The 20,966-nt window shown below is 42.5% G+C and overlaps 1 protein-coding gene and 1 long non-coding RNA gene across 11 annotated transcripts in view; one reads left to right on the forward strand and one right to left on the reverse strand.

Annotated features, from left to right (window-relative positions):
* Nucleotides 1–18,698, reverse strand: part of LOC106965569 (uncharacterized) — a 35,296-nt gene extending 16,598 nt beyond the window's left edge. For 3 of the 5 annotated variants that reach the window (XR_008292899.1, XR_003425762.2, XR_008292901.1), the window contains exon 1: nt 10,807–15,383. This is a non-coding gene — a long non-coding RNA (uncharacterized LOC106965569). Of the gene's footprint in view, nt 1–1,809; nt 1,939–10,806; nt 15,384–18,326 lie in introns of those variants that run through there. The other 2 variants (XR_008292898.1, XR_008292900.1) reach the window with 2 other exon arrangements.
* Nucleotides 18,699–18,726: 28 nt separating this feature from the next.
* PBX1 (PBX homeobox 1) overlaps nt 18,727–20,966 on the forward strand; it is a 327,302-nt gene continuing 325,062 nt past the window's right edge. For 2 of the 6 annotated variants that reach the window (XM_027075041.2, XM_027075043.2), the window contains exon 1: nt 18,732–19,632. In XM_027075041.2, the coding sequence (XP_026930842.1) occupies nt 19,442–19,632 (191 nt within the window). In that variant the 5' untranslated portion in view covers nt 18,732–19,441. Of the gene's footprint in view, nt 19,633–20,966 lie in introns of all 6 variants that reach the window. The other 4 variants (XM_027075042.2, XM_053208802.1, XM_053208806.1 and 1 more) reach the window with 4 other exon arrangements.

Here is a 20,966-nt window from a genome sequence, read left to right on the forward strand (position 1 = left end):
TTGTCAGGAAGAGGACAGAAACCAAGAACACTTTTCTTATTACAAACCACAATTTCACAGAAATAATACAGGAAAACTTCCCAGAACTGAAGGATGTAAGATTCCTGGTTCCAAGGGCCTAATGAATGACCAGGACAATGAAAGAATAACAAAATAATAGGAGATTAATACATAAAGTCTTAATTGAAAAACAAAATCAGTAACGTAAGTGTGCATATGCTACTTAGAAACAGGGAAATACAGGGGCGCTTGGGTGGCTCAGTAGGTTAAGTGTCCGACTCTTAACTTAGGCTCAGGTCATGATCTCACGGCTCATGTGATTGAGCCCAGTATCTGGCCATGCGCTGACAGCATGGCATTCTCTCTCTCCCTCTCTCTGCCACTTCCCTGCTCCCACTCTCTGTCTCTCTCTTCAAAGTAAAGAAATACACATTGAAAAAAAAAAAGAGGGAAATATTAAAAAATACCAGAAGGAACAGCTAACATTACTGATTATGGCTGCTTCTGGGAGGTGGGATTCTGGTGAAAGGAGAAAGAGGACTAATGCTGGGGGTTAACAGCCTTGAAATTCAATTTGACATTTGAAACTATGTAGATGTTACTTTGATTTTTTTTTAAGAAGAATTAATTGTAAAAAAAATACAACTCATTTAAGATATGATGCACTTATGTCAAGAAGTCCTTCTAGAAATTTGTTTAAACTCCAAACATATGCTTGAGTTCGAATGCAAGAATTACCTTGCCAATCTGGTGGCAGACTCATTAATAGCATGTGTCTCAGTGAACTCTAGATATAGAACAATTTTAATAACCTTCAATAATTGCATAGGACATTACTAGTAAGTTGCCCTTAATTTTTACAAAAATGCTCATTTATGGAATTGCCTATTATTCTGTAAGAGCTGAGGAAGTATCCTCCCTTTTTGGATCACTTCCTGGCTAATCAGGAAAATTCTTGCAGCACAATCTTGAGCCATGATTATAATTTGAATGTGAGGTAGCTTCTCCTAACTATCTAAGATTTTTCAGAGATTCTAAGAGTTTATCCACTCACTTAAATATTATTGAAACATATTGTAAGACACACACTTTGCCAGATGTTAAAGATAATAGATTAGAGTCTAATAATATGACTAGTGTCCCAGAGATTCTAGTGAATCTAGGCTTGAATTAAGGTCTCCAGGTTGTTACACATATATCTGAGACATTTCCAGTTGTGGTTCAAAACTACAAGTTTGTCATAGAAACCTGGGGGGGTTCAAGGTGTCCCACCATTTGGAAGTTTGAAAATATCGGGGCGCCTGGGTGGCGCAGTCGGCTAAGCATCCGACTTCAGCCAGGTCACCATCTCGCGGTCGGTGAGTTCGAGCCCCGCGTCGGGCTCTGGGCTGATGGCTCAGAGCCTGGAGCCTGTTTCCGATTCTGTGTCTCCCTCTCTCTCTGCCCCTCCCCCGTTCATGCTCTGTCTCTCTCTGTCCCAAAAATAAATAAACGTTGAAAAAAAAAATTAAAAAAAAAAAAAGAAAATATACAGTTACTCAGCAAAAAGGGACCTGCGGAAGATCTTGCTAGTTATCTGTCCATAGGCATCCCCACCCCCACCCCCCACTTTCTCTTGCTAAGAGAACCCCGACTTTGTGGTCAAATGTACCAGTGCCAGGAGAGAGACATAACATGCTTGACCAACGGGACAATTGTGTTTCAGACTTTTAGAGCCTCCCCTGCAGCTAAGGTAGTCACATGACCATTTCTGACCAATAATCTTCAGCTGAAGCCTATTGTGGGATTTCCGGGAAAGTTGTTGTCTACCTGATAAAGGAAGACAGACAGGACTGGGAACTGCTGATTCTCCATTTCCTTCTGTCTTAACGTGGATGTAGGAACGAGAGCTCCAGCAGCTGCCTTGTTACCAAGAAAATAACAGCCAACACGCAAGGGCTAGTTAAGCAGAAATACAAAAGGGTTAGACGTCAGCGTCTAACGTCAGTAAGCATCCAACTCAAAGGTGCAACTGTTCTACTTCTGCTTTGCTGGTATGTAAATAATGAGATCTGTTTCTACCCATAGAACACTTCGGACACCCAACGTGTGAGGATTTTTTCCCCCACATCAACCAATTCTCCAACCCCACATGAGTGTCCTACAATTTGACTCAATTCTGACACTATCTACCTGGAGTTAGTATCAGATCCTGCACGTGAAGGGCTCAGTCCCACAGGACTGTCCTCCCTCCACTTCAGACACCAGTCTAAGTCCTAGCCTTCTGTACTTATGGCTGGAAACCAGGCTGGAAGTCAGAGATTCCCACAACTTACCCTCAGATGTGGTATTTTGCCACAATAGCTCACAGAACTCATGAAGACATTTTACTTCATAAAGGATACAACTCAAGAACAGCCAGATGGAGGGGATTTATAAGGTCTTGGGGGAAGGGGTGCTCAGAGTTTCCTTGCCCTCTTCAGGCCTACCATTCTCCTAGTACCAACACGTGTTTACCTACCTGGAAGTTCCCTGAACTCCATTTTTTAGGTTGCTCATGGAAGTTCCCTTAGGCAGACATGGTTGAGCATTGGTGACAGACAAATCTTGGATCATTGGTGATTGGCTCAATCTCTAACCTCTCTCCGCTCCACAGAGGTTAGGAGTGGGGCTGGAAGTTCTAGCCTTCTGATAATGCTTGGTCTTTCTGGCAACTAGATCCCATCCTGAACCTATCTGGGGACCTCCAAGCCACCAGTCATCTCCTTAGCGTACAAAAAAGACTCTCATCGCTCTGGAGATTCCAAGGGTCTTAGAAGATCTTTTGTCACAAACTGGGGAGAGGGAGGGTGTATGCGGGTCACCAAGACCAACTATTACAATGAAAGATATTACTATCACCTCTATCACTCAGGAAATACAAGAGTTTCAGGACCTCTTTGCCAGGAACTTGGGCCAAAGACCAAATATATACATATAGTATCACAATATCTCGATAAAAAAGATTAAGCCCCTATTTATTTAAGCCACTCTTACTCTTACTGGATTTTGTCTCACTTGACTCCTAATTGAAACAGGATCTGAATCTCTTGTTTTATAAGTGAGGAAATCCAAGCAAAGATAAATTAAGCAATGTAACAATGTAGCCAATGTCAGCACATCTTGCTGATAGCAGAAATGGGAACAGAATCAAATAGGAATGTGCCAAACCTTACTCTGAAGGAAAAATGGGCTGAAAAATTCATTCAATTGTGTCTCTTTGGTCCTTGTATTTTCTTAGTGGCCCATTTGCTATTTGACTATTACAGTTTCTTGAAGCAAAATGAAGTTACCTCATTGGCAGAATCTTATCACCGTGTGTAGTTAATAGGATCTTTCATTCACCTACCCCTTCCTGGCTCTATCAATATATGTATTTCATATTTCATTCTCTTACATATTACTTAGTTTTTAAAGCTTGCCTTGAGAACTTATTTTCCATCTGTTAAGGGTCCTAAGCATTATAGATTCTTGCTTATAATAACTCTTCAAGGTTGGTATCATAATATTTGTTTTATAGAAGAAGAAAGTGAAGTTCAGGGATACAGTACCATGAATTGTGTTCCCAAAGATATATGTTTTTTTGTAAATTTTTTAATGTTTATTTACTTATTTTGAGAGAGAGAGAGAGAGAGAGAGAGAGGTGGGGAGAACAAGCAGAAGAGGGGCAGAGAGGAGAGAGAGAATCCCAAGCAGGCTCTGCACCATCAGCACAGAGTTCAATGAGGGGTTTGAACTCACTAAACACACCTGAGCTGAGATCAAGAGTCTGACGCTTAATAGACTGTGCCACCCAGGTGCCCCCCCAAAAAGATATGTTGAAGTCCTTACCCCCCACCCCCACCTGTGAATGTGACTTTTTTTTTTGGAAATAGAGTCTTTACATATAGAATCATGTTCAGGTGAAGTCATACTTGATTAAGGTGGACCCTAAATCCAATGTTTGATGTTCTAAATCCTATAACTGGAGAGGGAGCTTTAGTGACACAGAGATCCACACCAAGTGAAGATGGTCATGTGGAAAGGGAGGTAGAAATTGGGGTGATGTAGCTACAAGTCGAGGAATGCCAAGCATTGCTAGCGGCCTCCAGAAACTACAGAGTCCAAGAAGGCTCTTCCCTGATCCTTCAGAGGGAGCATAGATGTGCTTGATTCTGACCATCTAGACTCCAGAACTGAGAGAATCAATTTCTGTTCTAAGCCACTTGGCTTGTGATAATTTGTTAGGGCAGCCCAGGAAGCTAATACAAGGGGTTAAATGATTTTCTCCGTATCACACAACTGGAAAGTAGTGGGGCCCACCTGTCAGTGAAATTGTGCAGGAGAATGGATCAGCTTCACCCACATGTCGAAAGGCCAAATGGCCCCACATTCTTCATTTGTTCCACAAGTCTTGAAGTTCTGATACACTCTCAAGAATACCACGAAGAGCTTTCAAGGAGCTCACAATCTATTACACGGTTCCTAAAAAGCAGCATAAGGTATCATTATCCCCTTCTCTATTTGCCTTAATATCCCTAGAAAATTATTGTTTCTGGTTATAGCCCTTAGTTCTTTAGTCCTGATTTTCTTTCAGTGGTTTACCACGACCATTCCCGTTCCTTGGTTTCAAATGCTTCTATTAAGAAGTCGGCTGTCAGTCTTACTGTTGAAAGTAATGTTTGTATTTTCTCTGACCGCTCTTGAGACTGTTTTTTTTCCTTTCTTTTTTTTTTTTTTATCATGGATTTTTAGCAGTCATACTACCACGTGTCTGTGTGTGGTTTTCTTTTAATTTCTCCCATTTGGAGTTCATAGTTATTCTTGAATGTTTGGCTTCATATCTTTCATCAGCTTTGGACATTTGCAGCCAATTTCTTTTCAGATAGGCTTTTGACCTAGTTTATCTCTCATCTCTTTCTGTGACTCCACTTATATGTATATTAGGCCTTGTAACTGGGCTCCATTTATCTCATAGGAGCCTTTCTATGATTTTCATCTTCTTTTGTCTCTGTGTTTCAGGCTGTATATGATCTTCTGGCCTATCTCCTGCTTCATAGACCTCACTTCAGCTGTGTCTACTTGGCTGATAAGTGTGTCTATTACATCCCTCATTTTTGTTATTTGATTGTTCAATCCTAGGATTTATGTGTTCATAAATTACAAGTGTCCACTAAAATTCCACACATTTCCTCCCTATTTTTCTTGAACATATAAATAACAGATTTTTTAAAAAAAAATTAAACCCAAGTTAGTTACCATATACTGTAATAATGATTTCAGGAATAGAATTTAGTGATTCATCACGTTCATATAACACCCAGTGCTCATCCCAACAAGTGCCCTCCTTAATGCCCATCACCCATTTAGCCCATCCTCCACCCAACACCCCACCAGCAACCCTCAGTTTGTTCTCTGTAGTTAAGAGTCTCACGGTTTACCTCCTTCTCTAAATCACAGGTATTTTAAAAGCCACGTGCATAAATTTTAATATATGCATAGGGACTTCCTGTGTGCATTTGATTGTGTCCATTGTTTTTCTGAGCTTTTGTACATTTGGCCTTGTTTACTCGAATGCCTATTAATTTTTCAATAATGAGGAATGCTGCGTGTAGAAAATTGTACAGATAATTTGCAATTCCAATTAATGTTCAATACGTCTGGAGAGGATGTACTTTGATTTTTGAGAGGCAGATGGATAGGGTAGAGCAATTGAATCCAGCCTGTAATTGTACTAAATAGAATCTGGATTTGAAGTTTTGTGAGAGCTTTTCTATAAAAAAGCTTTTTTTTTTCTTCATCTCTAGTTCTAATGCAGTACTGAGGTATCTATAGGAAAGTCTCCTTCTTAGGGGCCCTGAGCTATCACTTTATTTATCTCCCTAGCATGATGAGACTATTTATTCAGTTTCTCAGCCTCGTGGCAGCCACTTAAAAATTAGCTGATGACTCCAAAGGAAAAAGAGCTAAAAGCAAGGCTTTCCTCTGTGAGTTTCTTGTCTCCTGGGTCATAGGACCTTCGGTCTTCACTCACTAATTCTCAAATGCCTTTAAACAGCTTTTTAAAATTTAACCCTTTTTAGTTGTTATTGTCAGGAGCACTTGTCCAATACCGACTAGTCTGCCGTAGCCAGAAGTGGAAATCCAGAAGTGTTTGCTTTTTGTAACCTTGGAGAATTCAGCTTGATGGGTGGGTCTTGTTTCATACTGAAAGGGAGCGATCAATTTCAGTTCTTCTGTTCATAAATAAGCCTCCATTATACAGCACGAGCTTCTACTTGTTTGCACAGGATGATGGAGGTATCACCTTAGCCTGGGAGGCAGCGTGTGTGTGTGTGTGTGCGCGCGCGCGTGTGTGTGTATTTGACTCTCATTTCAACTTCACTCTCGATTTGTCCACACCGAGTGACTAGATCGAGGCAGAATGAGTATTTTCCCTCTCCATTCTCTGCCTTATTTGATAAGTAATGTCTTGCTTTCAGTAACCTCATTATTCAGGGAAGTGTCATATAAAACAATCCTTTACTCCTAACTAATGTAGGTAGTTAATACTGATTTAAGAAAGATAGTTGCTATTAACTTATATATTTGGTATTGACTTTACAAAATGTGATTCAACCAAGAGAAACACAAAATTTTCTATCATTTTATCATCATTACTTAGTCCACTGAACTACTTTATGTTGCCTTGAAATTTGTTGAAATCCAAAGAGCTAATTCAGAAATACAAAATTCATCGATTTCCATTGGCTTTTATCAACATATAAGTACAAAGCAAAGGGAAGGTTTCAGACATTTAGTTACATAACCGAATTCTACAAACTTTTCATTTTAAAATATTCTGATAGAGCATTAAAAATATATATACATATATCTTGGCATAGAATTCCGCTAGAAGGGATCTTGGGTGTCTTTGCAGTCTGACTTTCTGAAACATGAGTTACCACTTTCCTCAAAAATAATTTTCTGAAAATACTTCCCTTTGTATATGAAGACATAGATTCAACTTCATGTTCACTAGAAGAAGTAAGCAAAAAGAAAAGAAAAAAATTCTCTAACGGAAACACTCTTCGTCTTTTCCTTTTTCTCCGATACACTGAGATGTTTCCATGTGCTAGCCATTCGGGCACCGGCTCCCCTCACATACTCACAGACCCCAAAACCAAGAGGTATGTGAACAGGATGTAGGAGGTCCAAAATAATTAACAATTAATTTTCCTGGGAAAGACAGAAAGGAATTTGAGCTGGGTTTAGCTGATGAAAGGAGACAGAAAAATACTTCTGGTAGAGCACCTACTGCTTTATAGAATTATGAAAGTTCATGGTACACCTGGAATTCAGTGCAGAGACAATAATAGGAAATACGGCTAGAGATGTATCATGTGGGTAGATTTTGAAAGTCGTAATATGCCATGCAGAGGAATTTGAACACCATCCAAACACAAAGGTCCTAAATATTTTTTTTCAAAGCTCCTCAATATTTTATTTTTTTTAGCTTTTAAAAAAAAACTTTAAAAAAATGTTTATTTACTTTTGAGAGAGAGAGACAGAGCATGAGCAGGGGAGGGGCAGAGAGAGAAGGAGACATAGTATCCGAAGCAGGCTCCAGGCTCCGAGCTGTCAGCACAGTGCCTGATGCGGGGCTCGAACTCACAAACTGTGAGATCGCAACCTGAGCCGAAGTCGGCCACTTAACCAACTGAGCCACCCGGGTGTCCCAAAGCTCCTCGATATTTTAAAGCAAAGGAGAAACAGATACATTTTGGCTTCTAGGAATACAACTGTGCCAGAACTTGAGACTGAAGACAAGAATGGGGACAAACCGGTGACTGGGAAATTAATGCCGTTGTCCATGAAGACAAAGATGTCTTGAGCAGCAATTAAATATCTTTGTGCATCTGTCTCCTTCATTCATATACACAGAATGGTCTGAGTTGAAGCGGTACACTCTAGAGGATTTGGTGATCAAGTCCCCACGGGGCTGAAGAAGATAGCGCTCTTTGACCAAGGAGAATGGGTGGGTGGTGATACCCTTACCTTAGATGAGAAACAGATTACGAGGAAGTGCAAGAGAAGGATGAGTTCAGTCCAGCTGCCTGGTGGCTTGTTGCTTTGACATTTGGAGGAAAGTTTTGGCATGTTGGATATCTACAGAATGGCTTACTTCCTTTCTCTTGACCTCGCCTCCCCATCCACACAGCTAAGATTTTCCTTACTTTTATATGATTCCCACCTCTTGTTCACACCCAGTGCCAACCAGGAGAAGCAACCAAGGAGAAGCAACAGACTCTTCACGATCTCTTTTCTGGGGGGACAAAATAGCTTCTTTATTTCTTCTTGAAGTCACTTACAATGTTAAGATCAGTGTATACTTTTGTGACCAAGTTTAGTTGCTATATCGGTTAAGACAGCGTTTGGTACATGTGTTCGTAAGCCAATTACAATGACTTCAGCAAACTATTTTACGTCCTCTAAAAAGAAATCCAGAGGTAAGCAGTCAAGGACAAGGATGGTTTTCAAGGCGATCATTAAAGATCCAGGCCATTTCTGCTGTCCTCTTCAACCATCCACAGCAACACCTTTCATCCTCGTTGTCTAAAGACTACTCTTTTACCTTTAGATATTACATCTACGTCCCAGGCAATAAATGAGAAAGGGAAAGGCAAAAGGCAGGAGTATGCTTAATCTGTCCATGTTTAGCCCTAAAAAAAAAAAAAAAAAAAAAAAAAAAGCTTTCCCAGTTCAACCCAAGACATGTTTTCTTATATTGCATTACCCAAAATTATGACACATAACCACGCCTAAATGCAAGGAAGCCTGGGAGATTAAGTTATCTAACTGGGTACATTGCTGTCAAAATTAATTGTGATTTGTGAGTAAGGAAGAATGTATGTTGGGTGCTTACAACTAGCTAAGCCTGCCAGCCACGTTTTCCTTTCAAATATAACAAGAGGGGCGCCTGGGTGGCTCAGTCGGTGGCTCAGTTAAGTGTCCAACTTCGGCTCAGGTCATGATCTCGCAGTTTGTGGGTTTGAGCCCCGCGTGGGGCTCTGTGATGACAGCTCGGAGCCTGGAGCCTGCTTCCGACTCTGTGTCTCCTTCTCTCTCTGCCCCTCCCCCACTTGTGTTCTGTCTCTATCAAAAATAAATAACATAAAAAAATTTTTTTCTAAATAAATGTAACAAGAAAAATACATATATTTTTTTATAGGTCTTAGTTTTCTAATGATCTTTTTGATGTACATACATATGTAGATGGAGGAAAAGAAGGCTGGGCTATGCTACAGAAGGGTCACCTGAGAATAAGGGTCTAACCGGTTGGGGGTGCCCATTTGGCTTAGTCGGTATAGCGTGTGACTCTTGATCTCAGGGTTGTGAGTTTGGGCCCCACATTGGGTGTAGAGATTACTTAAAAATAAAGTCTTTAAAAAAAGAGTCTAACCTGCTTCTTTCCAACAGCAAGTTCCTTTCTATTACCTCCCCTTGTTCCTCCAACTCCCTTTCATAGGGGAAATGAAACACTTAGGGTTCTTAGGTTTAGACAACGTTGATCCACAAAGGCTAGATTTAAGAAGGAGAATAGCCCGGGTTAGTATTACTGAGGCAACCAGAAGTAGGCTAAATTTTACCTACTGACTGACAAGAGAAGGAGCGAAGGATACTTAGGGTTAGTAAGGACAATCAAGATGGCCCAGGTCAAGGCTCCACTCCAATGCTTTGTTCCAAAAATATTCCCGATCTTTCACCTCTCCCTTTGTGATGTGATTTTGCAGCTACTCCAAGCTGGTTCCAAGCTTAGGCCTCAAAAGACACTGGGCACTTTCACCTCTCCTCTTGGAACTCTATCTCTACCACATGAGAGAGTCTGAGCTAGATTGATGGATGACAAGAAATGCAAGCCTTGACTGCTGTTGTCACCCCAGACCATAGCTAGGCAACTGTCAGATATTATAGTGGGGCCATCTTAGACTGGCTGGGACCCAGCCAACCTCCTAGCTGTCTTAATAAGTCCAACTAAATTCAGCCAAGTATGACTCAGCTGATCTGTAAATTTGTGAACAAGAAGAAATGGCAATGGAAGAAAAGAAAGAAAAGAAAAGAAAAGAAAAGAAAAGAAAAGAAAAGAAAAGAAAAGAAAAGGTTGTGGTTCGAAGCCACTAATTTGGGGATGGCTTGGTACACAACAATAGATAATCGATACACTGACAATGAAGATTCTCTAAAATAAAGTTTCCTTTTGGGGGCTATACAATTATGTCAAGCGATTTCACTTATATTTGATTGATACTATAAAGTAAAGTGCTTTAGTCAAAAGTGAATGGGAATAGTCTCAAGCAAAAGAAAGTTTGATTTGGAGGACGGAGAAGAGAAAATATTTAAGCAGGTCACTCTCTGGAAGGGTTGGGAGATTCAGGAATTATGGAGGAAAGCATGATGTCATTAGCGGCCCCCAAGGCAGGGACGGACAGAAGGAAAATGACATGAGTCTAGAAGAAACTACCCAAGAGGAACAGTATGAATTAACATTCATCATCATCGAATTCTAACCTGACCTCAACCTTACAAGCTGTGAAAATAAGGCTTTTGATAAGTGGACTTACTTGGCTGAGGTTACAAAGCTGGTGAGCTCCAGGGCAGGCGTCTGTTTGACCTCTAAGCCCTGGGCTCTACCCTGTCTTGTATTTGTGCCTGGGACTCTGGGGGTGGAAGGCTGTCTCCACAATCTGTGCAGCTGAAACTCTTTTCTGCACTCTGACCACGCGTGACGATTATTCGAGTTGCTAGGTCATGATTTTTTGTTATACTGACCTCAGTTTGTCAGAGTTCATCCTGGTACTCGCAGCACAGGCTGGTCTCAAGTCTGGAGTCTTCTGATTTCTCCACTATCTTTCCACTTTCAGAGATGGAGAAGATAAAGGAAGGGATAAAAAATAAGAGAGCCGATCCACACTTCTCTCAGTAAGATTACAAATACACACACACACATACACACACAGACAGAGGCATGCACACACGCACCTTACGTACACTGTCAAGATACTTGCCTGTTTTGCTATATATATCCTTTTTCCTATGCCCATTAATCAAACCTGGATAATCCACACTCCTGGCAAAGACACTGTGGTGGATAAAGCATAGATTTTGGAATCATATTTGTTGAAGCTTAGTTTCCTCATCTGTAAAGTGGGAATGCAACTATTTACCTTGTAGTGGATACCTTCTCCACCACAGTAAGTGGTGTACCATTTATTTAACTGGTCAAACCAAAATCCAGAAGTTTAATTCCTTGTCCTCCTCTTCCTTCTACGTCATAGCGTCTAGAGAGTCCCGTTGGCTTTACCTACGAAAGAAAGATCCCAAATCTAATCCTTTTGACCTTGTCTAGTACGACGGTACTTGTCCAAGGTACCGTCATTTGGGGCCTAAGTTACCGCTGTACTTTCTTAAACAGCTTCCTCTCAACCCCATCTCCACCCTAGCAATCCATTCTCTGCATTGAAGCCCATTATACTTTTAGAGTAAAAGTCAGTGGACGTTGTTCTCCAGTGTTAATACTGAATGTTTGTGTCCCTCCAAAGTTCAGACATTGAAACCTAATGCTCAACGTGATAGTATTTGAACGTGGGGCCTTGGGAGATGCTTAGGTGATGAGTGTGAAACTGTCATGAATGAGATGTGTGCTCTCACAAGAGACCCCATGGAGCCCCCTCACCCCTTCCGCCATGGGAAGAACAATGAGAGGACAGCCGCCTATAAACCAGGAAGCAAGCGCTTACCAGACATGGACACCACCGGTGCCTTGATCTTGAACTTTCAGCTCCAGGACTGGGAGAGAGAAATTTCTATTTCTTAGAAGCCGCCCCATTTATGGCGTTTTGCTGTAGCAGCTCAAACAGACGAAGACATCGTGTTTAAAACCCTCCAATGCCGTTTCATTTTCTTAATCTAAACCTTACCTACCTTTTCATTTCTTCTTTGACCTCAGTTTTGAACCACTCTCCCCATCTTGCCCCTCTGTCTTTGGTTCTTACCTCAAACATTCTAGCGCATTTGTTTCTCAGTTGGGGCCACTGTGTTGGCCATTTCTCCTGCACTCAGTCTATAGTCGCTGGCAAGTCACTTTCCGCCGCACTTTTTGACTTCATCTTCTTTATAAAATTTATCATTCCCTGGTGTTTGCCTGTTGCTGGGTTCATTTAATTTGTTTCACTCGAATGTAAGTTCCATGAGAGCAGAGGCCGGGCCTGGCATAGACCCTCATGACTAGGAAATGACTCGTATACAGTAGGCTGTCAAACAAATCTTTGTTAAATAAATGTTTATCTTCGCTCCCCTGCTTAGTATGCTCCGGTGGATTTCAAATGTGGGTTTGTATAAAATCCCAAGTCCTTACCTTGGCCTGAAATTCTGTACATTACCTGGTCTGTGTTCCCCACTCTGGTGTCATCCATGTATCCTTTTCTTCTCTTGCTTACTATGCTCTAGCGTCTCTGGTTTTCTTTGCTTCAAGTTCAAATCCAAGCTCAAGCCCTTTGCATTTGTTGTTTCCCGCTTCCTGCCCCAACCGCCCAATTGCTCTTTCCCAGGACCTACCCATCTCTGGCTTGTCACCACTCAAGATTAACCCCAATGTCGGCTTCTGAGAAAGCTCTTCTCTGACCACCCTGTTTGATGTTGCCTCCCCAGTACCATGTTCCGTTACCCTGCTTTCTTTCATTCATAGCATTTACGAGTCTCTGAGCTCATATATTTATTTGCTTCTTACACTAGAATTCAATGAATTCAGGGAATCCAGTTTGTCTTATTACCACTATATTCCCAGTGCCTTGAACAACAATGTCAATGTTCCGTGACAGATTCCCACCCCTCCCTTTTGCTTTGCTTTCAAGGGTCGGTATCTGCAGCTCTTTAGCCCTGATATTGAAATTAGATTGACCATCATTCAATAGTCCGTCCTAATGCGCTGTTGACAATCTGGTAGCTCGCTCCATTCAGGAAATATAGGCGGATATTCCTAGAAAATCTCATCTGCTAAGAGCCACCTGGTTTCTCCAGACCAAGTGGTAAGGTTTACTTTAAAGTAAAGTGACAAAAAAAAAAAAAAGATGCTTACTTTAGAGTACCATTTACTTTACTTGACAACCCAAGGCTACTTGATGTTACCTTTTTTGGGTTTTGAAATCCCTTGAGACTCTGATAAACGTCATGGACCCTGCTCCAAAAATAACGGCAGGTAGTGCCTACGGCCAACTTTTGTATGTAATGTCCAAGGGTTCGCGGGACTCCTGGAGCTCATTTATGGATCATCGGTTAAGAACCCCTGCTCTGGGCTCTCCGTGTTCTGACCTATGACGTCAGGGCTTCGTGGTGGTGGTCCCAGCACTGTCCTGCCCAGTGAGGCAAGGAAACAGGATGGGTGGGGAGGGAAGGATCTCTGGGAGTAGGATGGAAGAGGGTGGACAGAAGGAGAGGCAGAGCAAGAGGAATGGAGTAGGAGAAGGGGCTGGAAAAGTTGAAGGAAAGCAAGAAATGAGGGGGTAAGAGTAGAGCTGGAAAAGAAAGGCAAGAATCCTTGGTCAGAGGAATCGGGGCCATCGACTGCCTGAGGTGCCACCTGGGGTTGTGATCTCTGGTTCCGACCCTCTTGGGCAGAGGACAACTTCTGTTCCCACATAAGCTGAAAAGTTACAGAAGCCTAGAGGCCAATTCAACTATAATCATAGAGATACACAGATGAGTGTCTGCTTAGATGACAGAAGACTGCGTGGTCGTGGATTTATTTCTGGGACCATGCCGGGCGCCCATCTCCATTTTATTTTCCGGGGAACGCACTGGGCTCCTTGCACCCTGCTTTGTCCGTTAATGAAGATGAGAATACGTACCAGTGGGTTTCTAACGAAGTTGGAGAGAGAATCCTCAGAGTAAACTAAACCTTGACACAGAGGTAAACATGGTGAGATGACTTTGTAAACGTTAGAACGATACCAGGCTGAGAACTACAGGGGTAAGTGGCGAAATGTGATAATGGCTCATGTCTTTGAAACATGATTCAGTGGACTTCAGTTACTGGTCTGAAGAAACACAGCATGATTGCCAGGCATCATTCATTCTTTCCACACATATTTGTTAAACATCTACTACAACTAGAGGCCCACTGAGATATGGAAGGTACACAAAGCATTCTCCATCCCTTGTCCCGATGCCCAAGGGATGTCAATTTCTCCTCGGAACCTACTAGAAGTTCCTTAGTGCAAACAGGCGATTCCAATGGTTATTCTATTTCACCTGTGGCCGCGTCTCCTCTTAACTTCCTTTATTCTCCATGATGCGTTTAAAATAAGACAGCTCTCAAATCCATACTTGGTGATGTAATTCAACTCCCAGGAACCTTGGTTTCTTCATCTGCAGAATGGAGATGGTAATCTCCCAAAGTTGTTAAAATTAAGTGTCACGTCGCTAAAATTAAGTGGTAATGGACACACAGGGCCCGAAGCACAATCAGCACTCAACAAATTGTATCTACGGTTATAATTATTATTCTGTTAATGCCACTTCATTCTGCTCACATCAGCTGGAACACATTTTTTTTATCCTTCCCTCAACCCACACAAAATCAGTTACCAAGTTCTATTGGCTCTACCTTGAACGTGTTCCTCATAATTGCCTCTCCTTTCCCTTTCTACTGCCACTCTCCTAATCCCTCTTCCTTATTTCATGTTCTCTTCTCCCCAGATTTGGTGTTGGACAACAGTAGGCTGTGCGTAGTCAAGTTTGGAGGGAGTCAATAGTAACGTGAGTTGTTTTGAGTGCATGGGGAGCAGGCGCCCCTCATCCAGCCAAGTGTTCAAGGTCAACTGTATGTTCAAGGTGCTTTATTATTTTAATCACCATAGCTGTCTGACCTCAATATCTATGCTTTTACTAATCACTCAAAGCTTACTTTTAATGTTTTTATTTATTTTTGAAGGAGAGAGAGAGACAGAGCATGAGCGGGGGAGGAGCAGAGAGAGCAGGAGACACAGAATCTGAAGCAGGCTCCAGGCTCCGAGCTGTCAGCACAGAGCCCGACGCGGGGGGGGCTCGAACTCACAAACCGTGAGATCACGACCTTAGCTGAAGTCGGACGCTCAACCGACTGAGCCCCCCAGGTGCCCCAAAGCTTACTTGTAATCACTGTAATTGTGCTTCCCTGTTTATCATCTCTCACAGGGCTTCGAGGACATGCTATCTCAGCTATAGTTTATATATATTGAAATATATTTTGGCAACCCTACAGAGTAATAATGAAAAGCGTAAGTATTGACATGAGACAGCTGTAGTGATTAAATGAACACCGCATGTTGAATATACAGTTGACTCTTCTTTTTAATTAAAAAATTTTTTTAATGTTTATTTATTTTTGAGAAAGAGAGAGACAGGGCATGAGTGACAGAGAGAGAGGGAGACAGAATTAGATGCAGGCTCCAGGCTCTGAGCCGTCAGCACAGAGCCTTACGCGGGGCTTGAACCCACAAACCGTGAGATCATGACCTGAGCCAGAGTCAGACGCTCAACCCACTGAGCTATCCAGGCAGCCCATGAATACACAGTTGGCTCTTGAACAACATGGGTGTTAGGGGTACCAATGCCCTGTGCAGTTGAAGATCTATTTATAACTTTTGACTCCCCCAAAACTTAACTACTAATAGCCTACTGGTTTTTTTCAAACATTTTTTTAAGTAATCTCCACACCCAACGTGGGGCTCGAACTCACAACCCCAAGATCAAGAGTCATACGTTCCACCGACTAAGCCAGCCAGGAGCCCCACTAATAGTTTACCATCGACCAGAAGCCTTACAGATAACATGAATTGATTAACACATATTTTGTATGATGTATGTATTATCATATGTGTCACATACATATTCTTACAATAAAGGAAGCTAGAGAAAAGAAACTGGTATTAAGAAAATCATAAGGAAGCGAAAATACATTTACAGTACTTTACTGTGTTTATTAAGAAAAGCCACCTGTTCAGTTCAAACTCGTGTTGTTCAAGGATCAGCTGTAATACCTAATCATCCTAAAGCACTCGATTACTATTTTTTGTTCTCTCCCTCAATACATTTTTAAAAAATGTTTATTTATTATTTTTGAGAGAGAGAGAGAGAGAGCAAGCAGAGGAGGGGCAGACAGAGGGGAACAGAGGATCTGAAGCAGGCTCCACGCCGAGATAGCAGCCAGCCTGATGTGGGGCTCGAGCTCATGAACTGTGAGATCATGACCTGACCTGAGCCGAAGTCGGATGCTCAACCGACTGACCCACAGAGGCTCCCCTGGATAATTTTTTTAAGATTTTATTTTTAAGTAATCCCTATACCCAACATGGGTCTTGAACCAAGAGGCCCGTGCTCCTCCGACTGAGCCAGCCAGGCGCCCTAAGCACTCACTAAATATTAACTGTCATTAATACTATTGGTGTGGACATTTCTTATTTCCCTATTTTCTTATTAAAAGAAAACAGCTTTATTGAGATATAATTCACATTACCATAAAATTCACACTTACAAAGTGTACAATTTTCTCTACAAAAAGATTCTGGTTTTTTAGTATATTCACAGAATTGAGCAACCATCACACTATATATAATTTTAGGACATTTTCATCACCCCCAAAAAGAATGTTCCTAGATGACAATGACCTTCTGGTATTGATGGTTCCTTTTCCGATACGTTGCCTGGAGGACTTTTATTAGATCTTCCGTTAAAATTACTTGCTCCCATACTGACTTTATATAGGTTCTGGGTTGACTTCTTTCTATTACCGAAGGTGAGATAATTTCATTATTGTGAGGGCTACCCACTGTGATTGACATACAATTTGAGGATATCGTTTTGTGCTCAACTTTTTATTAGTGGTGATTTAAAAAACTAGTTTACAAGTATGTGAATAAAACAGTTGTTATTAAGTAATTGCATCATAATTACAATTAATACTCCCTAGTGCATGCCCTCATGCCAATAAGTGCCAAGTAGCTTGTTAAAAACTGTTTTGAAATCCTTTCATAAGGGCTCCTTATGTTGCCAAACTTGTTTTTGACAATGATTGGGAAGGAGGTTGGAGTGACATAAAGAATCACGTTTTATTTGAGGATCCCAAACCACCTGACAGGGCTTCCTCCCATCTTGAAGATCGGGTACACTGAGGTTTGCAATGGTTCAACCCATTTCCGTTGGCTGGGTTGCCATCCGGGAAGAGGGCGGGCTACAGAGAACAGTTTATATTCCAGTACATTCTGGGCTCTTCCTAAGTCATTTATCTGCCCTTTTCTCTTTTGGCCATGGTGATTGCGTAGCCAGTCAGATTTCTCCTCTCACCTGGGCTGGTGAAAAGATGGGAGGCAAATCTGTGATCTACCTGGAGCTATAGTCCTAGACTTCAGCTGTGAGTTTCTTACTAGCGCCCCAGCCCCACCCCCGGGGGGCGATTCTATTAAAACCTTTTTTCATTCTTTCCTACCCATTTTCAATTTGAGTCATCTTGTTCAAATATGTATTATCTTTTTAAGCACTCTCAGGCTCTTTGCAAACAACACGGGCAATGAACACGTGGCTAATTTTTACACGATTCATACTTTTCTGCTAGATCCAGGCACGTCGCAGAGCCGAAACACCAGGTTTTTGGAGAGACCCACACTTGGGTTTGAATTCCGTCTTTGACACTTAATAACTATGGGACCCTTGGACAAGTTATTTAATCTTTCTGAGTTCCCTTTTTGCAAAGTGAAAATCATAATCCATAACTCAGAGATGTCTTGGGGATTAAATAAGTCATGCAAATTACTTGGTGCATAGTAGGCATTCAATAAATGTCAGCTCGTTTCTTATTCCAGTTAATAATGCTTATTAGACTATATTAAAAACTAGAAGCAGACTGTGATAATGCATTTCTTTATTAAGTATTTAAGCCAAATAACTAATTTCCCCCAGGGGGAAGGGAGAGATATGTTGAATTGGATTCATTTGGTGGACTTATTTATTAATCTTTTTTTTTCCTTCAACATTATTTTGTTTCACAGTTCATAATGCAGTTTTCATGCAACACAAATGCCACACAGCTCAGCATTCCTTTGAACTCTACTGTGATCTTTAAGAAAATCTATGATTACATTCGCCGCTTATTAGAGGTCATTGTTAGTTACGTTAGCAGCTCAGCTGTGTTTCATAACTACTTCGGGCTGACAAACTTTTGCTCGCCACCGTTTCCCCGAGGTCTAAGGCTTTACAAGGATCCGGTTTTCAATTGCAACGGTAGAGCAGAAGAAAACAGGGGTGGGGGGTAGACTCACACCGTCTGTGCTCTCTCCTGTCAACATTACACGTTTGCATTGAAGCGGGGCCACGTTTTCCTCAAGGACGGCAGCTAAAGCGAGGCTGGCGACAGGACTGGGCAGTAACCGGGCTGGGGCTCGGGTACCACGGCACCTTTAAGGACCGGAGACTTGGCACTAGCCCGGCCTCCTTCCCGGCCCACCTCTGAACTCTGATTGACAGGGCGCCGGGCGAGGAGGAGCCGAAGGAGGCCGAGGGGAGGTGCGGGGAGGCGAGCAGGGGGAGGAGGGCCCGTCTTCCCGCCGACGGCCAATCAGGGCGGGGGGGCGGGGCCTGCGCGCCCTCCTCCCTCCTTCTCTCCCCCGCCTCCCGGCTTCCCCGCCCCCTCCCCTCTCCTCCTTCTCGTCCTCCTCCTCCTTCTCCTCCTCCTCCTCCTCCTCGCAGGCTGTGGTTTTTCTGTATGTGTTTCTGGAGTCCTGAGCCTGAGCTAAACAAAAGCAGGAGGCTGACGGGGCTGCCGGAGTTTGCAGAGACACGGAGGAGGAGAGAGCCTGTGCTCTGCCTGCCGCCGCGGCCGGGGGAGATCTGGCTTTTGCAACAGCCCACCCCCTTTGAGATCACTCTGGCCCGGAGTGGGGGTGGGGGGCAGCGGGGGGTGGGGGGGAAAGTTTGCATTGCAATCCCCCTGCCTTCCTCTCCTTTCTCCCGATCAATGCATATTTGCAAAAGGATTAAGCCACAGATTTAAGCGCCGGGAGCCCATTTCTGCCTTGCAAAGGAGACCGGACTGAAAAACCAAAAGCCAGCTCTGATTTCTTTTCGTCAAGTGGGAAGGTGGTTTATTTTTCTTGCTTTTTTGGAGTCAACACCCTTCCCCACCAGCCCTTATCCCCACCCTCACCCCGCAACCCCTTCACGCCCCCCTCCCCCTCCCCACTCCCCATCCTCCCACCAGCCTCTAAAAGAGGCAAAGGGATTTTTTTTTTCTTCTGGTCTTCTTTTTTCCCCCCTTCCCTGTTTATCCTGAAAAGGATCTGAAGCCAGCTTTGAAGGATAAAAAGCCTTGGTGCTGCCCAGGAGCCGAGCCGAGGAGCAGAAGAGGAAGAGCCGGGGGCTGCTGTTGCCTTTGGAGATGGACGAGCAGCCCAGGCTGATGCATTCCCATGCTGGGGTCGGGATGGCCGGACACCCCGGCCTGTCCCAGCACTTGCAGGATGGGGCCGGAGGGACCGAGGGGGAGGGCGGGAGGAAGCAGGACATTGGAGACATTTTACAGCAAATTATGACCATCACAGACCAGAGTTTGGATGAGGCGCAGGCCAGGTGAGATGGAGGTTTTCTTTTCCTTTCTTGGGGTTTTTTGTTTTTCTCCCTCTCGCAGGGGGAAACAATGGGAACCGAATCAGCACAGCGCTTTCTTTTTAAATGTTATTTCTTTTCCCATTTTGACGAGCAACTACATGGCGGAGGAGTAAAATTGGAAGGAGCGTTGTTATCGAAAGTGTAATCGCCCATGCCGAGATGTGGCTCTGTGTGTGTGTGTGTGTGTGTGTGTGTGTGTGTGTGTGTATGTATGTGTGTTTGCGTGTGTGTGTGTGAATATAGAGATATTCATATATGTCCACACAAACACTCAGGCACGCCGAAAATACTGCCAACGGATCCAAAAGCGGCCCTCGGCACTTTTTACTGCTTTAAAAAAGTATCAGAGAGAGCAGAATTGACAAGTTTTGGACAGCATTCCATGCCTTCTTGTTGAGGGACTCCGTAACATTACAAAATAAAATGCCCCAATAACACTTTATTTGCAAATTGAGTGACTCCTCACCTAATTCAGAGACTTTGGCTTTTCTTTCTTGATGTGCTTCTCCAAAATTAATTTTGAGCTTTTCCTTCTTTCTGCCCCCTTAAAATAAAATTTAAAAAAAGCAGATTAATTCTTTGTCAGTACTTGTCAACTATCCAAAAAATATTTTGCATTCATTTGATTCTGTTTCAGAAAAAAGCTAATGGAAAGAAGGAAAACATGATTTTGCTTTGAGGCATATTGGTTAGTTTCAGGAGACTCAGATATTCAGTTTAACTTTATTGTCTCTTAATTTGAGTCACTTTACCAACGCTCTGTGGCACAGAATGTATGGTCCTTTAAAAAAGGGGGTGGGGGGACAAAAATCAAGCATGATGTTTTTCCCATGCTTTTTTCAGGACCATTTAGAATGCACAGAAATAGAAATGAAGGCATGTGTGAATTTCATGTATTTTCAGTACTGTAGGACAGGAAGGTCTTTATTAAGGAAACACAATAAAGAAGCTGTGTAGCTTCTCAAGTTAATCCATTGCCAGGTAGACAGTTCAGCACTCCAGGATTTTACAGTAAATTCTCTTCCAAAACAAAATGTAGAGTCAATGGCAACCCAGAAACAGCTTGCCCAAGGCCGATCTCGAAAAGAAGAATTTAAAAAATCTAATGACCACATATGTCTTTACTGTTAATTACCCTGCTTTGTGAAATCTCAGAAGTAGTTGTTTTTTTTTTTAATATGTACACAATTCCTATACCCCAAATGACTCAGTTATGTGGAAAAGACATTATATGTATTTTCGTCTTATGGGAATAAGGAATTTGAGTTGAGAAAATGAGCCGAAGCGGTTAAAAG

This window comes from Acinonyx jubatus, chromosome E4 (genome assembly GCF_027475565.1).
Source record: "Acinonyx jubatus isolate Ajub_Pintada_27869175 chromosome E4, VMU_Ajub_asm_v1.0, whole genome shotgun sequence".
Lineage (NCBI taxonomy): Eukaryota > Metazoa > Chordata > Mammalia > Carnivora > Felidae > Acinonyx > Acinonyx jubatus.